An 18,194-nucleotide genomic window follows, 5' to 3' on the forward strand; every position below is an offset into this window, starting at 1 on the left:
CATTCCATTTTCTCTTCTCTTCTCTTTTCTATTCTATTCTATTCTGTTCTATTCTATTCTAGGAAGAATGATGTGGGAGCATAGCCGCTGACTAGTCCAGAGTGTGTATGTGTGTGTGGGAGACACAGTCACACCCCTGAGGGCAAGAGGCTTAAGTGGAACAAGGCTTTGAAAAGAGGGAAAGGGCCTTCACACTGTTCGATTCTCTCTCCAGGTGACCACAGACCTGCGACACACCTGCACAGGCAGCCATACGGGCACCTCTGCCTCGGCTCCCCTGGCAGCTGGCCTGATTGCCCTGGCACTGGAGGCCAAGTAAGTGCCCTTGAGGCCACCTTGGCCAGTTCATGGGGAATCCTGGGAGATGAAGTCCGTGTCTTTTAAGGTGGCCGAGCTTGAAAACCACTGGCCTAAACTGGACTTTTGGAAGGAAACAGGGGAGCTTCCAAATGCTGCCTTCTTAGCTGAACCTGCATTTAGCTTTATTTTTATGTTATGTTTATGTTATGTTTTATGTTATTATGTTTTGTGTTATATTACATTATGGTATCTTATCATCATCATATCTTACGTTACATAATATTTGTTTGTTTGTTTGTCTAATTTATATGCCACCCGACCCTGCAAGGACGCTTCACGGCTCACAACAAAGAAAACAACATCTAAAATGAACAATTTATAATAACATTTTAAAACCCGAATAAAACCATGTATATCATTTGTGGCTGGATCTAGATCAGCGATGGCGAACCTTTTTTTCAATGCCTGGGGAGGGTGAAAACAGCTTCCCCCGTCCCCTGGAGACCCTCTGGAGGCCAGAAATGGCCTGTTTCCCAACTTCTGGTGGGCCCAGTAGGCTCGTGTTTCACCCTTCCCAGGCTCCAAGAGGTTCCCTGGAGCCAGGGAGGGTAAAAATGACCTCCCCTATCCCCCTGGAGGCTCTCGGGAAGCCAGAAACACCCTTTACGGCCTTCCAGAAGGCCAGTAGGGTGGGGGCAGTACAAATTTCACAGGAGGTAGCTGGTTCCAGAGAGCCGGCGTCGCCACAGAGAAGGCCCTACCCCACAGCCCCGCCAACCAACATTGCTTAGCCAACAGGACCCAGAGAAGGCCAACCCTGTGAGCCTTAATCGGTCACTGGTAGAAGGTGGTCCCGAAGATAGCCTGGTCCTAAGCCACGTAGGGCTTTGTAGGTGATAGCCAACGCCTGGAATTGCGTCCAGGGACCGATTGGAGCCAGTGCAGCTCGCGTGGGGTTGGTGTGTGGTGGGTGTGTCTAGGTGCACCCACCACAGCTCACACGGCTGTATTCTGGGCCAGTTGTAGTCTCCCAACGCTTATGTTTATGTTAGGTTACATAATCTTGTTTTTATTATTTTGAAAAATAACTCAAGGTGACCAGCGTATCCATCACACCTGCCTCTTCTCTTTCTCACAACAACCAGGTGAAGGGGGTTAGTTTGAGAGAGGTGGACTGACCCAAGTCACCCTCCAGACTTTCATGGTTAAGGTGGGACTAGAACTCACCATCTCCTGGCGATTGGTCCAGTCATTCAGCTAGCTTTCGTTGCCGGTTGGACTAATAATTAATAGTAATAATAATAATTTATTGGATTTGTATGCTGCCCCTGTCCATAGACTCGGGGCAGCTAACAACAATAATAAAAACAACTAAAAACCCTTATAATAAAACCAAACATACATACAAACATAACATGCATAACTTGTAATGGCCTAGGGGCAAGAGCTATCTCAACTCCCCCATGCCTGGCGGTATAAATGAGTCTTGGGCAATTCTAATCTCTGGGGGGAGTTGGTTCCAGAGGGCTGGGGCCACCACAGAGAAGGCTCTTCCCCTGGGGCCCGCCAAACGACATTGTTTAGTCGACGGGACCCGGAGAAGGCCAACTCTGTGGGACCTTATCAGTCGCTGGGATTCGTGCGGTAGCAGGTGGTTCTGGAGGTAAATTTGATTTTACTCACGATCCCCTGCTTTATAGCCTACTGCCTTCACCGCTACACCCAACTGGCTGTCCATATCATCAGACGTGGACCTGCCCCCCCTCCCACCTTGGAGCAGTGTTTCCCAACCTTGGCCACTTGAAGATATCTGGACTTCAACTCCCCATTCGCTGGCTGGGGAATTCTGGGAGTTGAAGTCCAGATATCTTCAAGTGGCCAAGGTTGGGAAACGCTGCCTTGGAGGACAGACGTTGTAGCAAAAGTCCGGGTGGTCTTCTCTTTCCCCACCCCTTCCCTCCCTTTGTCCTTCTAGCCCAGCTCTGACCTGGAGAGATATGCAGCACCTGGTGGTGAGAGCTTCCAGCCCAGCTCACCTGCAGGCGGACGACTGGGTCCTGAATGGAGTCGGGCGCAAAGGTGAGGCTGGAGCCAGCCATGCTCCGGGAAGACCCCTAACCCCTTTCCGGTGGGGGGAAGGCTGTATCCTCACAGCCACAGGAGACCCTCGGGGGCAGCAGCAAAAGGATCAAGATAGGATGCTTGGCTGCATAGCTAGAGGTATAACAAGCAGGAAGAGGGAGATTGTGATCCCCTTATATAGAGCGCTGGTGAGACCCCATTTGGAATACTGTGTCCAGTTCTGGAGACCTCACCTACAAAAAGATATTGACAAAATTGAAGGGGTCCAAAGACGGGCTACAAGAATGGTGGAAGGTCTGAAGTATAAAACGTATCAGGAAAGACTTAATGAACTCAATCTGTATAGTCTGGAGGACAGAAGGAAAAGGGGGGACATGATCGAAACATTTAAATATGTTAAAGGGTTAAATAAGGTTCAAGAGGGAAGTGTTTTTAATAGGAAAGTGAACACAAGAACAAGGGGACACAATCTGAAGTTAGTTGGGGGAAAGATCAAAAGCAACGTGAGGAAATATTGTTTCACTGAAAGAGTAGTAGATCCTTGGAACAAACTTCCAGCAGACGTGGTTGGTAAATCCACAGTAACTGAATTTAAACATGCCTGGGATAAACATATATCCATCCTAAGATAAAACACAGGTAATAGTATAAGGGCAGACTAGATGGACCATGAGGTCTTTTTCTGCCATCAGTCTTCTATGTTTCTAAGATGACCACCATGACATTTTCTGTTGAATGGGGCTTTTTCTGCCCCTCTTCTAAGGCAGGGGCCACCAACCTGTGGACTACAACTCCCAGAATCCCTCACTTGTAGACCCCTAGGGAACATCCTCCTTTCATGAGTCCCTAAATAGCAACACTTACAAAGGGCGGCATACAAATCTAATGAATAAAGAAATAAATAGCAGTTGCATTTAGATATATACCACTTCCTAGTGCTTTTATTTATATATTTATATCTTAATTGGACATTTTTATTATTATTTATATTCATTGGATTTCTATGCTGCCCCTCGCTGAGGACTCGGGGCGGCTCACAACATATTTTTTAAGCCTCTCTAAGCGGTTTACAGGATCAGCCTCTTGCCCCCAACAATCTCGGTCCTCCTCCGACCCACGTCCGAAGGATGGGGAAGGCTGAGTCAACATTGAGCTGGTGGTGGGATTCGAACTGCTGAACTACAGCTTGCAGTTAGCTGAAGTAGCCCGCAGTGCTGCGCTCTAACCACTGCCACTCTGGCTCTAAAAAACTGAGCTGCCAAGCTTGGGGCCCCAAATGTGTGAAGGGCCCCATTTCCCTGGCTGCAATGGCTCACTTGCCCCCTCTCCCCACTGCTGGGTATATTTTATTTTGGGAGCTTCTCTTGGTTTTATTGTCATTATTACAATGGGCCTTTTTAAAAAAAAGCATTTTTGATTGTAATAGATATATATTTTAATTGTAAAGTGGCCAGAGTCTTTGATTGAGATGGGCAACAGGTAGAAATTGAACGAATGAATGAACAAATAAACTGAAGTTTGTTCGTTTGTTTATTTGTTTAGTTTCTGTGTTTGTTTGTTTGTTTGTTTGTATATTTGTTTATTTGTTTATTTGTTTAGTTTCTGTGTTTGTTTGTTTGTTCATTTGTTTATTTGTTTAGTTTCTGTGTTTGTTTGTTTATTTGTTCATTTGTTCATTTGTTTAGTTTCTGTGCTTGTTTGTTTATTTGTTTATTTGATTATTTGATTGATTGATTTCTATGTCACCCTCCTCCTGAGACTCAGAGCAGATAACAACAAAAGTGAATACAAAACCCCCAATACTTGAAATTAATCAATCGCATCCATCCTATCATACACCACACATTCAATCATTGGCCAGAGCTAGATATTAAGACAGTGGCCCCAAGCCTCTCGGCACAGGTGGGTTTTTAATAGAAGGTTTATCCATTCTATACAATGCACAGCTTCCCTTGCGGTTAAAACTGGTGGCATGCAACTTTTATTTTTATTTGTTAGTTTGTAAAATAAAATATCAAATGAATAATAAAATAAAACAAATCAATAAGATAAAATAATGAAGTAAAATAAAGTAAAATAAAATAAAACAAATCAATAAGATAAAATAATGAAGTAAAATAAAGTAAAATAAAATAAAACAAATCAATAAGATAAAATAATGAAGTAAAATAAAGTAAAATGAAGTAAAATGAAATGAATCAATTAAATAAATCAAATATCAAGTCGAATCAAATATCAAATATCAAATAAATAATAAAATAAGTCAATCAAATCAGATAAAGTAAAATAAAATCAATGATAAAATAAGATACAATGAAATAAAATCAAGAGAATAAAATAAAATAAAAACAGGCTGCCGTCTTGACTCTTTCGACCACCTCCAAAGAGTGGACATTCCTAGACAACCCACCACCGCCATTTCCAGGCTCAATGGCTGTTGTAAGTCGAGGGCTACCTGTAGGCCAGCTGCTGTGTCCCTCTTCTGGGAAGGGGCCCATTGCTATGGCAGCACCTTGATCCTCTGGGAGCCATCACGCCTGGAGGGCATCCAAAGGCCCGTCTGGCTTCCCTCAGCAGGTCTCTCTCCTTTCAGTCAGCCATTACTACGGCTACGGGCTCTTGAACGGAGGGCTCTTGGTGGAGATGGCCAAGAGGTGGCAGAGGACGCGGCCTCAGCGGAAGTGCTTCATTCCGGTGGTCTACAAACCATTGTAAGAAAGCATTGGAAATTCTCTCTCTCTCTCTCTCTTTCTCTTTCCTTCTCATTCTCTCTCTCATTCCCTCTTATTTTCTCTCTTTCTCTCTCTCTTAATCTCTCTCATTCAATCCCTCTCTTTCATTTTTCTCAGTCTCTCTCTCTTTCTCTTGCTCATTCTGTCTCAATCCTCATTTTCTTTCTCGCCCTTTCTCTCATTCTCTTTTCTCATTCTTTCTCATTCTCTTTTTTCATTCCGTCTCATTTTCTGTCTTTCTCTCATTCTCTCAATCCTTCTCTCTCATTCTTTCTCAATCTCTGTCTCTTTCTTTCGCTCATTCTGTCTCAATCCTTCTCATTCTTTCTCAATTTCTGTCTTTCTCTCTCTCATTCTCTCACTCCTTCTCTCAAATTCTCCCTTTCATTCAATTGCTCTCTATCATTCTTTCTCAGTTTTTCTCTCTCTTTTTCTCTCTCGTTCACTCTGTCTCAATCCTTCTCATTCTCTCTCTCATTCCCTCTTATTTTCTCTCTTTCTCTCTCTCTTAATCTCTCTCATTCAATCCCTCTCTTTCATTTTTCTCAGTCTCTCTCTCTTTCTCTTGCTCATTCTGTCTCAATCCTCATTTTCTTTCTCGCCCTTTCTCTCATTCTCTTTTCTCATTCTTTCTCATTCTCTTTTTTCATTCCGTCTCATTTTCTGTCTTTCTCTCATTCTCTCAATCCTTCTCTCTCATTCTTTCTCAATCTCTGTCTCTTTCTTTCGCTCATTCTGTCTCAATCCTTCTCATTCTTTCTCAATTTCTGTCTTTCTCTCTCTCATTCTCTCACTCCTTCTCTCAAATTCTCCCTTTCATTCAATTGCTCTCTATCATTCTTTCTCAGTTTTTCTCTCTCTTTTTCTCTCTCGTTCACTCTGTCTCAATCCTTCTCATTCTCTCTCTCATTCCCTCTTATTTTCTCTCTTTCTCTCTCATTCTCTCTCTCATTCAATCCCTCTCTTTCATTCTTTCTCAGTCTCTCTCTGTCGCTCACTCATTCTGTCTCAATCCTCATTCTCTTTCTCGCCCTTTCTCTCATTCTCTTTTCTCATTCTTTCTCATTCTCTTTCTCATTCCCTCTCATTTTCTCTCTTTCTCTCTCTCATTCCCTCTATCCTCCTCTCTCATTCAATCCCTCTCTTGCATTCTTTCTCAATCTCTGTCTCTCTCTTTCACTCATTCTGTCTCAATCCTTCTCATTTTTTCTCAATTTCTGTCTCTCTCTCTCTCATTCTCTCACTCCTTCTCTCAAATTCTCCCTCTCATTCAATTGCTCTCTATCATTCTTTCTCAGTCTTTCTCTTTCTCTCTCTCTCGTTCATTCTGTCTCAATCCTTCTCATTCTCATTCTCTTTCTCTTTTCTCATTCTTTCTAGTTCTTTCTTTCTCACTCCCTCTCATTTTCTCTCTTTCTCTCATTCTCTTTCTCAACCCTCTCATTCTTTCAATATCTCTCTCTTTCATTATTATTATTATTATTATTATTATTAATTATTATTATTTATTAAATTTGTATGCCACCCCTCTCCGTAGACTCGGGGCGGGTCACAGCAATATTATAACACAATGTAAAATACAAATGTAATATTTAAAAATTAAAAAACCCATAATTAAAAAAACATACACACAACATACCATACATAAATTATAAAGGCCTGGGGAAGATGTCTCAATTCCCCCATGCCTGATGGCAAAGGTGGGTCTTAAGAGGTTTGTGAAAGGCAAGGAGGGTGGGGGCAATCCTAATCTCTGGGGGGAGCTGGTTGCAGAGGGTTGGTGCCGCCACAGAGAAGGCTCTTCCCCTGGGTCCCTCGAAACGACATTCTTTCTCTCTCTCATTTTGTCTCAATCCTTCTCATTCTTTCTCTCTTTTTTCTCATTCTTTCTCATTGTCTCTCTTTTTTGTCTCCTGGCAGGGCCATCGGTTCACGTCTGTCTGTCTCCCAGAACGTCTCGCTCTCCCCCTGTCTCCAGAGGAGGAACCTGGGCATCCGTTCTTTGGAGCACGTCCAGGTGCAATTGTGGCTCACTTACAGTCGGAGGGGAGATCTGGCCATCTCCCTGACCAGTCCCAGGGGAACCACCTCCACCCTGGTGGACGTCAGGTGAGCTTGTCCACTCCAACCTGCCTGTGTGTTTGTGCAAACCAAGCTTCTCCCCTCACCCCTGGGAAAGGCACCTTAGATCAGTGTTTCCCAAACAGTGTGCCACGGCACACTAGTGTGCCGCGAGACGTGGTCAGGTGTGCCGCGAAGAAGGAAGCTCAGCTTCCTGTCTCGCAACGTTTTGCTGAGGATGCGAAGAGCAAAAAGTTGCGAGACTTGAAGCTGAGCTTCCTTCTTCGCACCTTCCAAGTTTTCCAGCAGCTGCAGCGCCCCGCCCGGATGGAGCTTGGGCTACTGCCTGGACGGGGGAAGGACGTAGTGGGGTAGCACAAATGGACCTCCACCCCAGAGCACCCAATCTGCACTGACAGATGTTGAAAGAAAATTCAGGGCGTCCTGCATAAGCCACGCCCACAGTGTGGTAATAAAAATTTGGGTAGCCCTTCACTGTCTATCGCCCCTAGCCTGCGTTTCTTAACTATGCCCCACTCAATGGATGGGGTTAAAAGTCATGTCCTCTCCTCCTTAATCCCATCATCTGGAGGCTGAAGGAATTTTGCTTGGGAATAGGCTGGCCCAATCTTTCTTGATAGGCACCAAATATCCACCTCTAAAGATTTCAGGCATACTTCACCAGAAGAGCCCTGCACTCCTCCACTCGAAACAGAAGACCCTACGGAAATAGACTAACTATCCTGGATCTAGAAAGCTTAGAACTACGGCGCCTAAAACACGATTTAAGTATTGCCCACAAGATCCTATGCTGCAACATCCTGCCTGTCAATGACTACTTCAGCTTCAACCGCAACAACACAAGAGCACGATTCAAACTTAATATTAACCGCTCCAAACTTGACTGTAAAAAACATGACTTTAGCAATCGAGTTGTCGAAGCGTGGAACTCATAACCGGACTCAGTAGTGTCAACCCCTAACCCACAACATTTCTCCCTTAGCCTATCCACGATTGACCTCTCCCGGTTCCTAAGAGGTCAGTCCGAGTCTACGGAGAGGGGTGGCATACAAATCCAATCAATCAATCAATCAATCAATCAATCAATCAATCAATCAATCAATAAATAAATAAATAGGTGTGCATAAGTGCACCAGGGTGCCTTTTGTCCCCTGTCCAATTGTCTCTCCTTTATCTCATATATCATATATCTTTTCTTCCTTTCATATATCTTCTCCATTTTTATATCTTTTCTTCTGTCCTTTTCTTTATATATAATACTACATGTCTATTCTCTTCAATATGTATTGTGTATTGGACAAAATAAATAAATAAAAATCTGCTGGAGGCTATTCAGAAAGACTTGGGGGCTGCTTTCTACCTTTAAAAACAAGTTTCTCCATTTCTCCTTTTAGGGGAGATACAATTTTTCTGCCTCTTTTAATATCCCCCCAAATATTTCACCCTCCTAGGAAAGGGGGTGTCTTCCCACAAGGGGCAACGTATTTTTTCCCCTTAAAGCATCTGGCAACTGCAACGAGGGGATGGAGGGAGGGAGGAGATTTCAGTGTGACCCTCCTGTTTTGTTCCCTGCTAGGCCCCATGACACCAGCAACGAAGGCTACAAGGACTGGTCCTTCATGTCGACACACTACTGGGACGAAGACCCCCGGGGGATCTGGACCCTCCTGCTGGAAAACAAGGGGGATGCGTATAACGCAGGTAGGCCATGCAGCCCCCATCCCTGTTTGGGTGCAGAGTGGGATTCTTTGTCTCGATCCTTCCTTCTCCTCGGTCAGTTCTCCCCCAGCATTTCTCTTCAGGTGACCCGTCTCCAGCTATATAACAACAACAACAACAACAACAACAACAACAATAATAATGATAACAATATTAACAATAATAATAATAACAACAACAACAATAATAATAACAATAATAATAACAACAAAACAATAACAATATTAACAATAATAACAATAATAATAATAATAACAATATTATTAATATTAATAATAATAAATGATCTTGTTTGCTGTGTTGTATTGACATAATAATAATAATAACAACAATAACAACAATAATAACAATATTAACAATAATAACAATAATAAGAACAATAATATTAATATTAATAATAAATGATTTTGTTTGCTGTGTTGTATTGACATAATAATAATAATAATAATAATAATAATAATAATAATAATAATAATAATCTGGCATAAGCCAGTGAAAGTGGTCCCAGTGGTCCTTGGCACGCTGGGCGCAGGGCCCAAGGATCTCAGCGGACATTTGAAAACCATCGGAATAGACAAAATCTCAATCTGTCAATTGCAAAAGGCCGCTTTACTGGGATCGGCAAACATAATTCGCCTCTACATCACGCAGTCCTAGGTGCTTGGGAAGCGCCCGACTGGTGATGAAATACGAAATCTAGCATAGTGATCTTGTTTGCTGTGTTGTACTGACATAATAATAATAATAATAATAATAATAATAATAATAATAATAATAATAATAATAATTTAGATTTGTATGCCGCCCCTCTCCGAAGACTTGGGGCGCCTCACAACAATAATGAACAACATGAACAAAACCAATACTTAAAAACACTATCTAACAACCCTATCATTAAAATAACCACACAACCCAATCATATCATACATAAACCTTATTAGCAGGGGGATGTATCAGTTTCCCCATGCCTGGGTTTTCAGCAATTTACGAAAGGCGAGGAGGGTGGGGGCGCTTCTAATCTCCTGGAGGAGTTGATTCCAAAGGGCCAGGGCCGCCACAGAGAAGGCTCTTCCCCTGGGTCCCACTAGACATTGTTTAGTCGACAGGACCCGGAGAAGGCCAACTCTAATTGGCTGCTGGGATTCGTGCGGCAGTAAACGGTCCCAAAGGTATTCTGGTTCTTTGCCCTGGGCAATAGTGTTAAGGAGTGTGCAGAGTGACCCCTGAGTTATCAAGGATGCATATGCACAAAATAAACGTGGAGTTTGAGCAGGTATCCAGCAGAAAGTCTGAAAATATGATTAATAGTTCATGCATACAAAACAAGATATATTGAAATGTATAAAATATTGTAGTCAAGTTAAACAGTCCAATCATGCACAGTTAAATCAGTCAATAACTCTTAATACATTAACAATACTACAAGTCTTATACGTTTAGCTTACAAATACATAAACTATCATCGAACATACAGTTCTTCCTACAGCAGTCACAATGAATCAGCACAAAAGGAGCAGAAAAATACAGAGAGAGAGAGAATCACGCTTCTGGCTCCCTCTTCTGGCCATTCCCAACACTGACTCTTAAAGCTATAGTGCTTCAATACCTACAAGCATTCATGGTTAGTTTGTTTATATATTGCCAAACTCAACTGTATGTACATAATGCTAACAAATAGGTCACGGCATCTGTGTCCCACACCTTTCCACACAGCCATTTCACAGAAAGAGGGTTTGTCCTGGATGTTCCGACCTTCCCTCGGACAGTTGAAACCAAGACTTACGAAGAGAGATTGCGGGAACTAGGCATGGATAGCCTAGAGAAAAGGAGGGCCAGAGGGGACATGATAGCTGTATACAGGTATATGAGGGGTTGCCACAGAGAGGAGGGGGCCACTCTATTCTCCAGAGCACCAGAGGGCCAGAGGAGGAACAATGGCTGGAAGCTGACCAAGGAGAGATTCAACCTAGAAGTAAGGAAGAACTTCCTGACGGTCAGAGCGATCAACCAGTGGAACAACCTGCCTGCGGAGGTTGTGAACTCCCAAACTCTGGACACTTTCAAGAGGAGATTGGACTGCCACTTGGCTGAGGTGCTTTAGGATTCCTGCTCAGGCAGGGGGTTGGACATGATGACCTGCATGGTCCCTTTCAACTCTAACAATCAATTAAAATTAAATTAAATTAAATTAAATTAAATTAAATTAAATTAAATTAAATTAAATTAAATTAAATTAAATTAAATTAAATTAAATTAAATTAAATTAAATTAAATTAAATTAAATTAAATTAAATTAAATTAAATTAAATTAAATTAAATTAAATTAAATTAAATTAAATTAAATTAAATTAAATTAAATTAAATTATTACGAAATTAAATTAAATTAAATTAAATTATTAAATTAAATTAAATTATTAAATTAAACTATTAAATTAAATTAAACTAAACTAAACTAAATTAAATTAAAAATTAAATTAAATTAAATTAATTTAAACTAAACTAAGCTAAGCTAAGCTAAACTAAACTAAACTAAACTAAACTAAATTAAATTAAATTAAATTAAATTAAATTAAATTAAATTAATTTAAACTAAACTAAGCTAAGCTAAGCTAAACTAAACTAAACTAAACTAAACTAAACTAAACTAAATTAAATTAAATTAAATTAAATTAAATTAAATTAAATTAAATTTAAAAAAGTTAGCCCCCATCCAATCATCTAGAGGGGGTAGAATAGAAATCTATTGAAAGAAGAGAGAGATGCTGGGGTTCTAAAATCCTCTTTTTCTACCCTTCTTTGCAACCCCCTCTAATTCTCTCTGCTTCAAAAATCTGCTTCAAAAAGTAAGCAGATTCCAGTCTACGGGGGAGGGAGGAGGTTGAATAAAATAAAATAAAGGAAGGTGGACCTTGTTTTGGGGAACAATTCTACATAAAATGAGGATTGCAATATGCCGGTCTTGTAAAACGTCCGGGGAACCTCACCCCCTTTCCTTCCCTGCCTCCTTCCGCAGGTTTCCTCAAGAACTTTGTCTTACAACTCTACGGCACTGAGGAAGACATGACAGCCCGACCGGCAGCTCCTCCCGTGGCGACTAAGTGTCTGCGGCACAGTCGGGATGGGACGTGCCAGGGTGAGTCGTGGGCCTGTGGTGGATGCAGCCATGTAACTGAGGAGCTGCCCAGGACACACCACTCGCATTGATAAGGCCAGGCCCTTTTTTAAAATTTATTTATTTATTTATTTACTTATTTACTTATTTACTTATTTACTTATTTACTTACTTATTTATTTATTCATTCATTTAATTATTTATTTAATTCATTCATTCATTCATTCATTTATTTATTTAATTTATTTAATTTATTCAATTTATTCATTCATTTAATTCATTCATTCATTCGATTTTTATGCCACCCGTCTCCTTAGACTCAGGGCGGCTTACAACATGTTAGCAATAGCACTTTTTTAAACAGAGTCAGCCTATTGCCTCCACAATCTGGGTCCTCATTTGACCCACCTCAGAAGGATGGAAGGCTGAGTCAACCTTGAGCCGGTGATGAGATTTGAACCGCTGACCTTCAGATCTACAAGTCAGCTTCAGTGGCCTGCAGTATAGCACTCTACCTGCTGCGCCACCCCGGCCCTTGAATGTATAGAAACAGAAAACAAACCCTCAAGCGCTGATGGTGTCCCCTAGCTGGGTCATAAAACGCCTGCAAGAATACAGCCAAACTCCAAGAGCCCCCAGGACCTCTCCGTTCAGCCCCAAATTACAGATTATTATTATTGTTTATTAGATTTTTATGACGCCCCCTCTCCAAGAAGATATTCTCTTTTATCGACATTTATTTTGGGCACATCACACGGGTGGCTCACAAATCATTTTTGACGTCTGCTGAGCCTGTGGGACTCTGTGCCACCGGATACAAGAGACTAGTTTTATGTTTTAAAGTTTTTATTTGTACGTTGCCTAGAGCAGTGTTTCCCAACCTTGGCAATTTGAAGATATCTGGACTTCAACTCCCCGAATGCTGGCTGGGGAATTCTGGGAGTTGAAGTCCAGATATCTTCAAGTTGCCAAGGTTGGGAAACACTGGCCTAGAGTCTCTCTGTGAGGGAGATGGGTGGTTTCTAAATGAGAAAGAGGTAATACAGAGGGAGGAAAACAGAGAGGGATAGAGATAAATTAGATTGGATGGAGGGAGGGAGGGAGGGAGGGAGGGAAGGAAGGAAGGATGGAAGAAAGGAAGGAAGGAGGAGAAGGAAGGAAGGAGGAGGAGGAAGGAAGGAAGGAAGGAAGGAGGAGGAGGAGGAAGGAAGGAAGGAGGAGGAGGAGGAAGGAAGGAAGGAGGAGGAGGAGGAGGAGGAAGGAGGAGGAAGGAAGGAAGGAAGGAAGGAAGGAAGGAAGGAAGGAAGGAAGGAAGATACCATGTCTCCCTGAAAAGAATACATGGTCATAAAAAGACCAATCAGGCATTCCAGCACATGAAATGTGCTGAAATAACCCCCTCCCAAAATAAGGCCCCTTCTCCAACTACGTACGCATGCACAGCCTGCCCCGCCCCATCCCTTGCCCCACGTGCCATTCTCAAATTGTGGCCAAACATAGAAACATAGAATATTGACGGCAGAAAAAGACCTCCTGGTCCATCTAGTCTGCCCTTATACTATTTCCTGTATCAACATCTTAGAAATCTGGCAGTTTCTCTCTCTTGGCTGGTCTGTGCAGGGAAACACCTGGCGATGAAAAGAACTTTCTTGCCCTCGCGGAAAGCTTTTCTTTGTACCACTGCCATTAAGCGACGGTGGCTCCGCCGCTTTTCCACCACTAATTTCCCCATGCCATCATTGAGTCAAAGGGTGCTTCCTCTTTCCGCACTTCTTTAGCCGAAAGGAGGGTGGGATGAGGAAGACACTGCCCCCATTTCCAGTTGCGCTCGCTCGCACGGCGCTTCTTTCCATTGTTTCTGAGATTTTCCGGGCCCAGACCAGCTGGGGAGAGAGATGTGGCAGAGCTGTGCGTCTCGTATGAAGTTTTATTTTACAATGAAAAAGAACACAACAGAGGGCCAGAATATTCCGGTCCTTCTGGGGAGAGATAGATAGAGCGGGAGTCACGGGGCTAGCCGTTCTGGAGGAAAAAGAGATCGCTGCTTAATAGCGACCCTTTGTTCCGGTCCCGTGAGCTCAACCTGGGGTCCTGGTGATGAGTGTAATCTGGGCCCTGGGCTCAAGCTGCTGCTGCTCAATGCCAGATTGGGAGTTAACAAAGCTCTCCTCATCCGGGATTTGATCCTGGATGAGGAGGCGTCACCATGGGGAAGCTGTGGTGGCCCTTAAGTGTGAAACGCGGTCCCAGGTCCCTTTTCTCAGTGACCTCGTAAATTTGAAGGGTCGCTAAGTGAACTGCTGTAAGTTGGGGGGGGGGGTGTCTGGATTTTAAAAACAAAATGTGGCCAGTCATTCTTCATTCCCCACGGCAGAGCCTTCCTTGTCTAGGATTATTCATTGATCAGTTTTAGACAGTCTTCCCTGGCCTTCCTGTGGCTGGCGGGCCTGCCTGACCGTCTCCCTCCTCTTCCTCTTCCTCTTCCTCCTCCTCCTCCTCCTCCTCTTCCTATTTTTCCTCCTGTTCTCTTCTCCCGCCTCTTTTCCTTTCTCTCTTTTCCTCTTGACCTTTTCCTTTTCCTCCTCCTCTTCCTCCTCCCCCCTTTTCCCTTTCCTTCCTTTCCTTCTGACTTTCTTCTCCTTTTCCTCCTCCTCCTCCTCTTCCTCCTTCTTTTCATCCTCTTCCCCCTCCTCTTTTCCTTTCCTTCCTTTCCTTCTGACTTTTTCCTTTTCTTCTTCCTCTTCCTCCTTCTTTTCATACTCTTCCTCCCCCCTTTTCCCTTTCCCTCCTCCTCCTCCTCTTCCTCCTTCTTTTCATCCTGTTCCCCCTCCTCTTTTCCTTTCTCTCTTTTCCTCCTGACCTTTTCCTTTTTCTCCTCCTCTTCCTCCTCTTTTTCCTCCCTCCCCCCTTTTCCCTTTCCTTCTTTTCCTTGTGACTTTCTTCTCTTTTTCCTCCTCCTCTTCCTCCTTTTCATCCTCTTCCTCCTCCTCTTTTCCTTTCCTTCCTCTCCTTGTGACTTTTTTCTCCTTCTCCTCCTCCTCTCTTCCTCCTTTTCATCCTCTTCCCCCTCTTTTCCTTTCCTTTCTCTCCTTCTGACCCTCCTTTTCTTCTTCTTCCTCCTCCTCCTCCTTTTTTCGCCCCCTGCAGAATGTCCCAGCTCTCACTTTGCGGTCCAGCATCTCTGCCTCTCCTACTGCCCGCCCAGGTACTACCGCTCCTCCCGCTCAGCTCTCCACCCCAATGGGACCCGGCGCACCATTGAAGCCTGCGCCGCCTGCGATCCCTCTTGCTACACCTGCCTGGCGGGGTCGGCGGAGAACTGCAGCGCCTGCCCATCACACAGCTCCTACAACGGGCGCACCCACACCTGCCTGCGCTCCCCCTCCTTCTCCTACCTGCCCCGCGGAGGGTTTTTCGGGAACACGGGCGATCTCCTCCTGGTCGTGGCCGCATTGGTGAGCCTGGGGCCCGTGGTCTGTTGCACCCTTTATGCATTGTGTTGCATGCGGTGGCGGAAACTGACGCAACCTCACCCAGAATCCGAGACGGTCAGCCTGGAACTTCTCTCCTTCCATCGTCCCGGAGCCAAGGAGAACTCGAACGGAGTGTTCTAGAAAGCGAGACAGGGCAGGATGGACTTCAAACTTTCTTCTCTCCTGTTATTTATTGCTCCAAATAGGTTTCTGGATAAATGCTTCCACAATAAAATGCTCTGCCTTGAGAGTTGATTTCTGGTCCTCTCCTTTCTTTTTTTCTTTCTTTCTTTCTTTCTTTCTTTCTTTTTTTTCAGGAGGCAACTGGACTTTCTGGTTTTTCTTTCAAAGAGGTTTCGCTTCCTCTTCCAAGAAATGTTTTCGGTTGGTTCTATGATTCAACTTAATTCAAGATATGACACACACACAGACCGACACATTTGTGTAGTGAAATGAATATAATGCTCCCAGCTCCCTGTTAAAAAGATACACAACATTTTCAATGCTTTATTTAGCTTTATTTGAAGGAATATTTGCCAAATCTTATGTCAATGCATTCATGTTTTTGAGTTTGATAGAAAGCAATTTGAATCATGTGAAGAAAGAAAAAGCGATAGAAGGCAGGAATCTCAGGTCATTGGCCATATCTTGAAGACCTCCAGGGTTGCAGGTGGAGATGGCGTTATTTTCCATTGTTGCTGTACAAATGAGATAAAATAATAGTTTGGTCATAATAAGTTTAAGATAAAGACTGATAAAGTCTGGGTGAGATCATCCAACGACACGGGGTGAGTTATCATCAGCATGGTGATGACAGTCTTTATTTATTTGTTTGTTTGTTTGTTTGTTTGTTTGTTTGGTTGGTTGGTTGGTTGGTTTTTATGCCACCCTTCTCCTTAAACTCAGGGCGGCTTACAACATGTTAGCTATAGCACTTTTTAACAGAGCCAGCCTCTTGCCCCACAATCCAGGTCCTCATTTTATTCACCTCCGAAGGATGGAAGGCTGAGTTATACATCTCCATCCCGTGTCCACTCAGTGAAGCAGTGGAAGTGATGTGCGGTGTCTGGAGGCTGCTAGGGTCTGGATGGGTGTCAACAGGCTCACACTCATCCCCAACAAGACAGAGTGGCTTGGGTCTTGCCTCCCAAGGACAATCCCACCTGTCTGTCCATCAGTCTGGGGGGGACTTTTGACCCCCTCAGAGAGGGTACGCAATTCACGCAACCTCCTCGATCCACTGCTGAGCTTACATCACCATCGGTCAACTGTGGCGAGGGGGGGCATTCTCCCAGGTTCGCCTGGTGTGCCAGTTGAAGCCCTATTTGGACAGGGAGTCTCTGCTCACAGTCACTCATGCCCTCATCACCTTGAGGTTTGACTACTGCAATGCTCGCTACATGGGGCTATATTTGAAGAATGTTTGGAAACTTCAGTCGCGTTAACCTTCCAAGATATGGGCCTTCCAAGATATGCCCATGTCTCTCCAGCACTCCACAAGCTTCATTGGCTGTTGATTGATTTCCAAACACAATTCAAAGTGTTGTTGTTACTATTATTATTATTATTATTATTATTATTATTATTTATTGGATTTGTATGCAGCTCCTCTCCAGAGACTCGGGGCGGCTAACAGCAATAATAAGACAGTGTACAGTAATAATCCAATACTGAAAATGATTAAAAACCCATTAATATAAAAAACCAAACATACATACAGACCTACCATGCATAAAATTGTAAAGGCCTAGGGGGAAAGAGTATCTCAGTTCCCCCATGCCTGGTGGCAGAGGTGGGTTTTGAGGAGCTTACGAAAGGCAAGGAGGGTGGGGGCAATTCTAATCTCTGGGGGGAGTTGGTTCCAGAGGTCCGGGGCCGCCACAGAGAAGGCTCTTCCCCTGGGTCCCGCCAAGCGGCATTGTTTAGTTGACGGGACCCGGAGAAAGCCCACTCTGTGGGACTTAACTGGTCGCTGGGATTCGTGCAGCAGAAGGCGGTCCCTGAGATAATCTTGTTCGGTGCCATGAAGGTCTTTATAGGTCATAACCAACACTTTGAATTGGTTGGTTATGACCTATAAAGCCCTACATGGCATCGGACCAGATTACTTATGGGACCGTCTTGTGCCTCACGGATCCCAGCGGCCAGTCAGGTCCCACAGAGTTGGCCTCCTCCAGCTCTCATCAGCTAGACAATGTCGTCTGGCGGGACCTAGGGGATGAGCCTTCTCTGTGGCGGCCCCAGCCCTCTGGAATCCCTACCTCCACAAGAGTTTAAAGACTTATCTCTGATGGCAGAATTGGGGCTATTAACGCCATCATCTTTCCCTAGCCGGTGAATGAATGTATAGGTTTGACTGGATGGAATGTGTGTGAGTGATTGTTTTTAAGAAATGGGGTTTTTACTATGTTTTAATTTTAGATTTCTATATGATATGTATAGTGTTCCTTCGATTTTCGCGGGGGATGCATTCCGAGACTACCCGCGAAAGTTGAATTTCCGCGAAGTAGAGTTGCGGAAATAAATACACTATTTTTTGCTATGAACAGTATCCCAAGCCTTCCCTTAACACTTTAAACCCCTAAATTGCAATTTCCCATTCCCTTAGCAACCATTTAGATTATTACTCACCATGTTTATTTATTCAAGTTTATTAAAAAATATTTATTAAAGGCAGACGAAAGTTTGGCGAT

General features: G+C 43.5%; 1 protein-coding gene and 1 long non-coding RNA gene across 6 annotated transcripts in view; one reads left to right on the forward strand and one right to left on the reverse strand.

Moving 5' to 3' along the window:
- The window catches only part of PCSK4 (proprotein convertase subtilisin/kexin type 4), a 41,994-nt gene extending 26,238 nt beyond the window's left edge, over nucleotides 1–15,756 (forward strand). The window contains exons 8-14 of one of the 3 annotated variants that reach the window (XM_070743328.1): nucleotides 215–315; nucleotides 2,276–2,379; nucleotides 4,976–5,093; nucleotides 7,035–7,223; nucleotides 8,773–8,897; nucleotides 11,930–12,049; nucleotides 15,176–15,756. In XM_070743328.1, coding sequence (XP_070599429.1) covers nucleotides 215–315; nucleotides 2,276–2,379; nucleotides 4,976–5,093; nucleotides 7,035–7,223; nucleotides 8,773–8,897; nucleotides 11,930–12,049; nucleotides 15,176–15,642 — 1,224 coding nt within the window. In that variant the 3' untranslated portion in view covers nucleotides 15,643–15,756. Of the gene's footprint in view, nucleotides 1–214; nucleotides 316–2,275; nucleotides 2,380–4,975; nucleotides 5,094–7,034; nucleotides 7,228–8,772; nucleotides 8,898–11,929; nucleotides 12,050–15,175 lie in introns of those variants that run through there. The other 2 variants (XR_011558361.1, XM_070743336.1) reach the window with 2 other exon arrangements.
- A 254-nt stretch (nucleotides 15,757–16,010) lies between these two features.
- The window catches only part of LOC139162715 (uncharacterized), a 63,139-nt gene continuing 60,955 nt past the window's right edge, over nucleotides 16,011–18,194 (reverse strand). For all 3 annotated transcript variants that reach the window (XR_011558368.1, XR_011558367.1, XR_011558366.1), the window contains one exon: nucleotides 16,011–16,199. This is a non-coding gene — a long non-coding RNA (uncharacterized lncRNA). The remainder of the gene's footprint in view (nucleotides 16,200–18,194) is intronic.

This window comes from Erythrolamprus reginae, chromosome 1, assembly GCF_031021105.1.
Source record: "Erythrolamprus reginae isolate rEryReg1 chromosome 1, rEryReg1.hap1, whole genome shotgun sequence".
In the NCBI taxonomy this organism is placed as follows: Eukaryota; Metazoa; Chordata; class Lepidosauria; order Squamata; family Dipsadidae; genus Erythrolamprus; species Erythrolamprus reginae.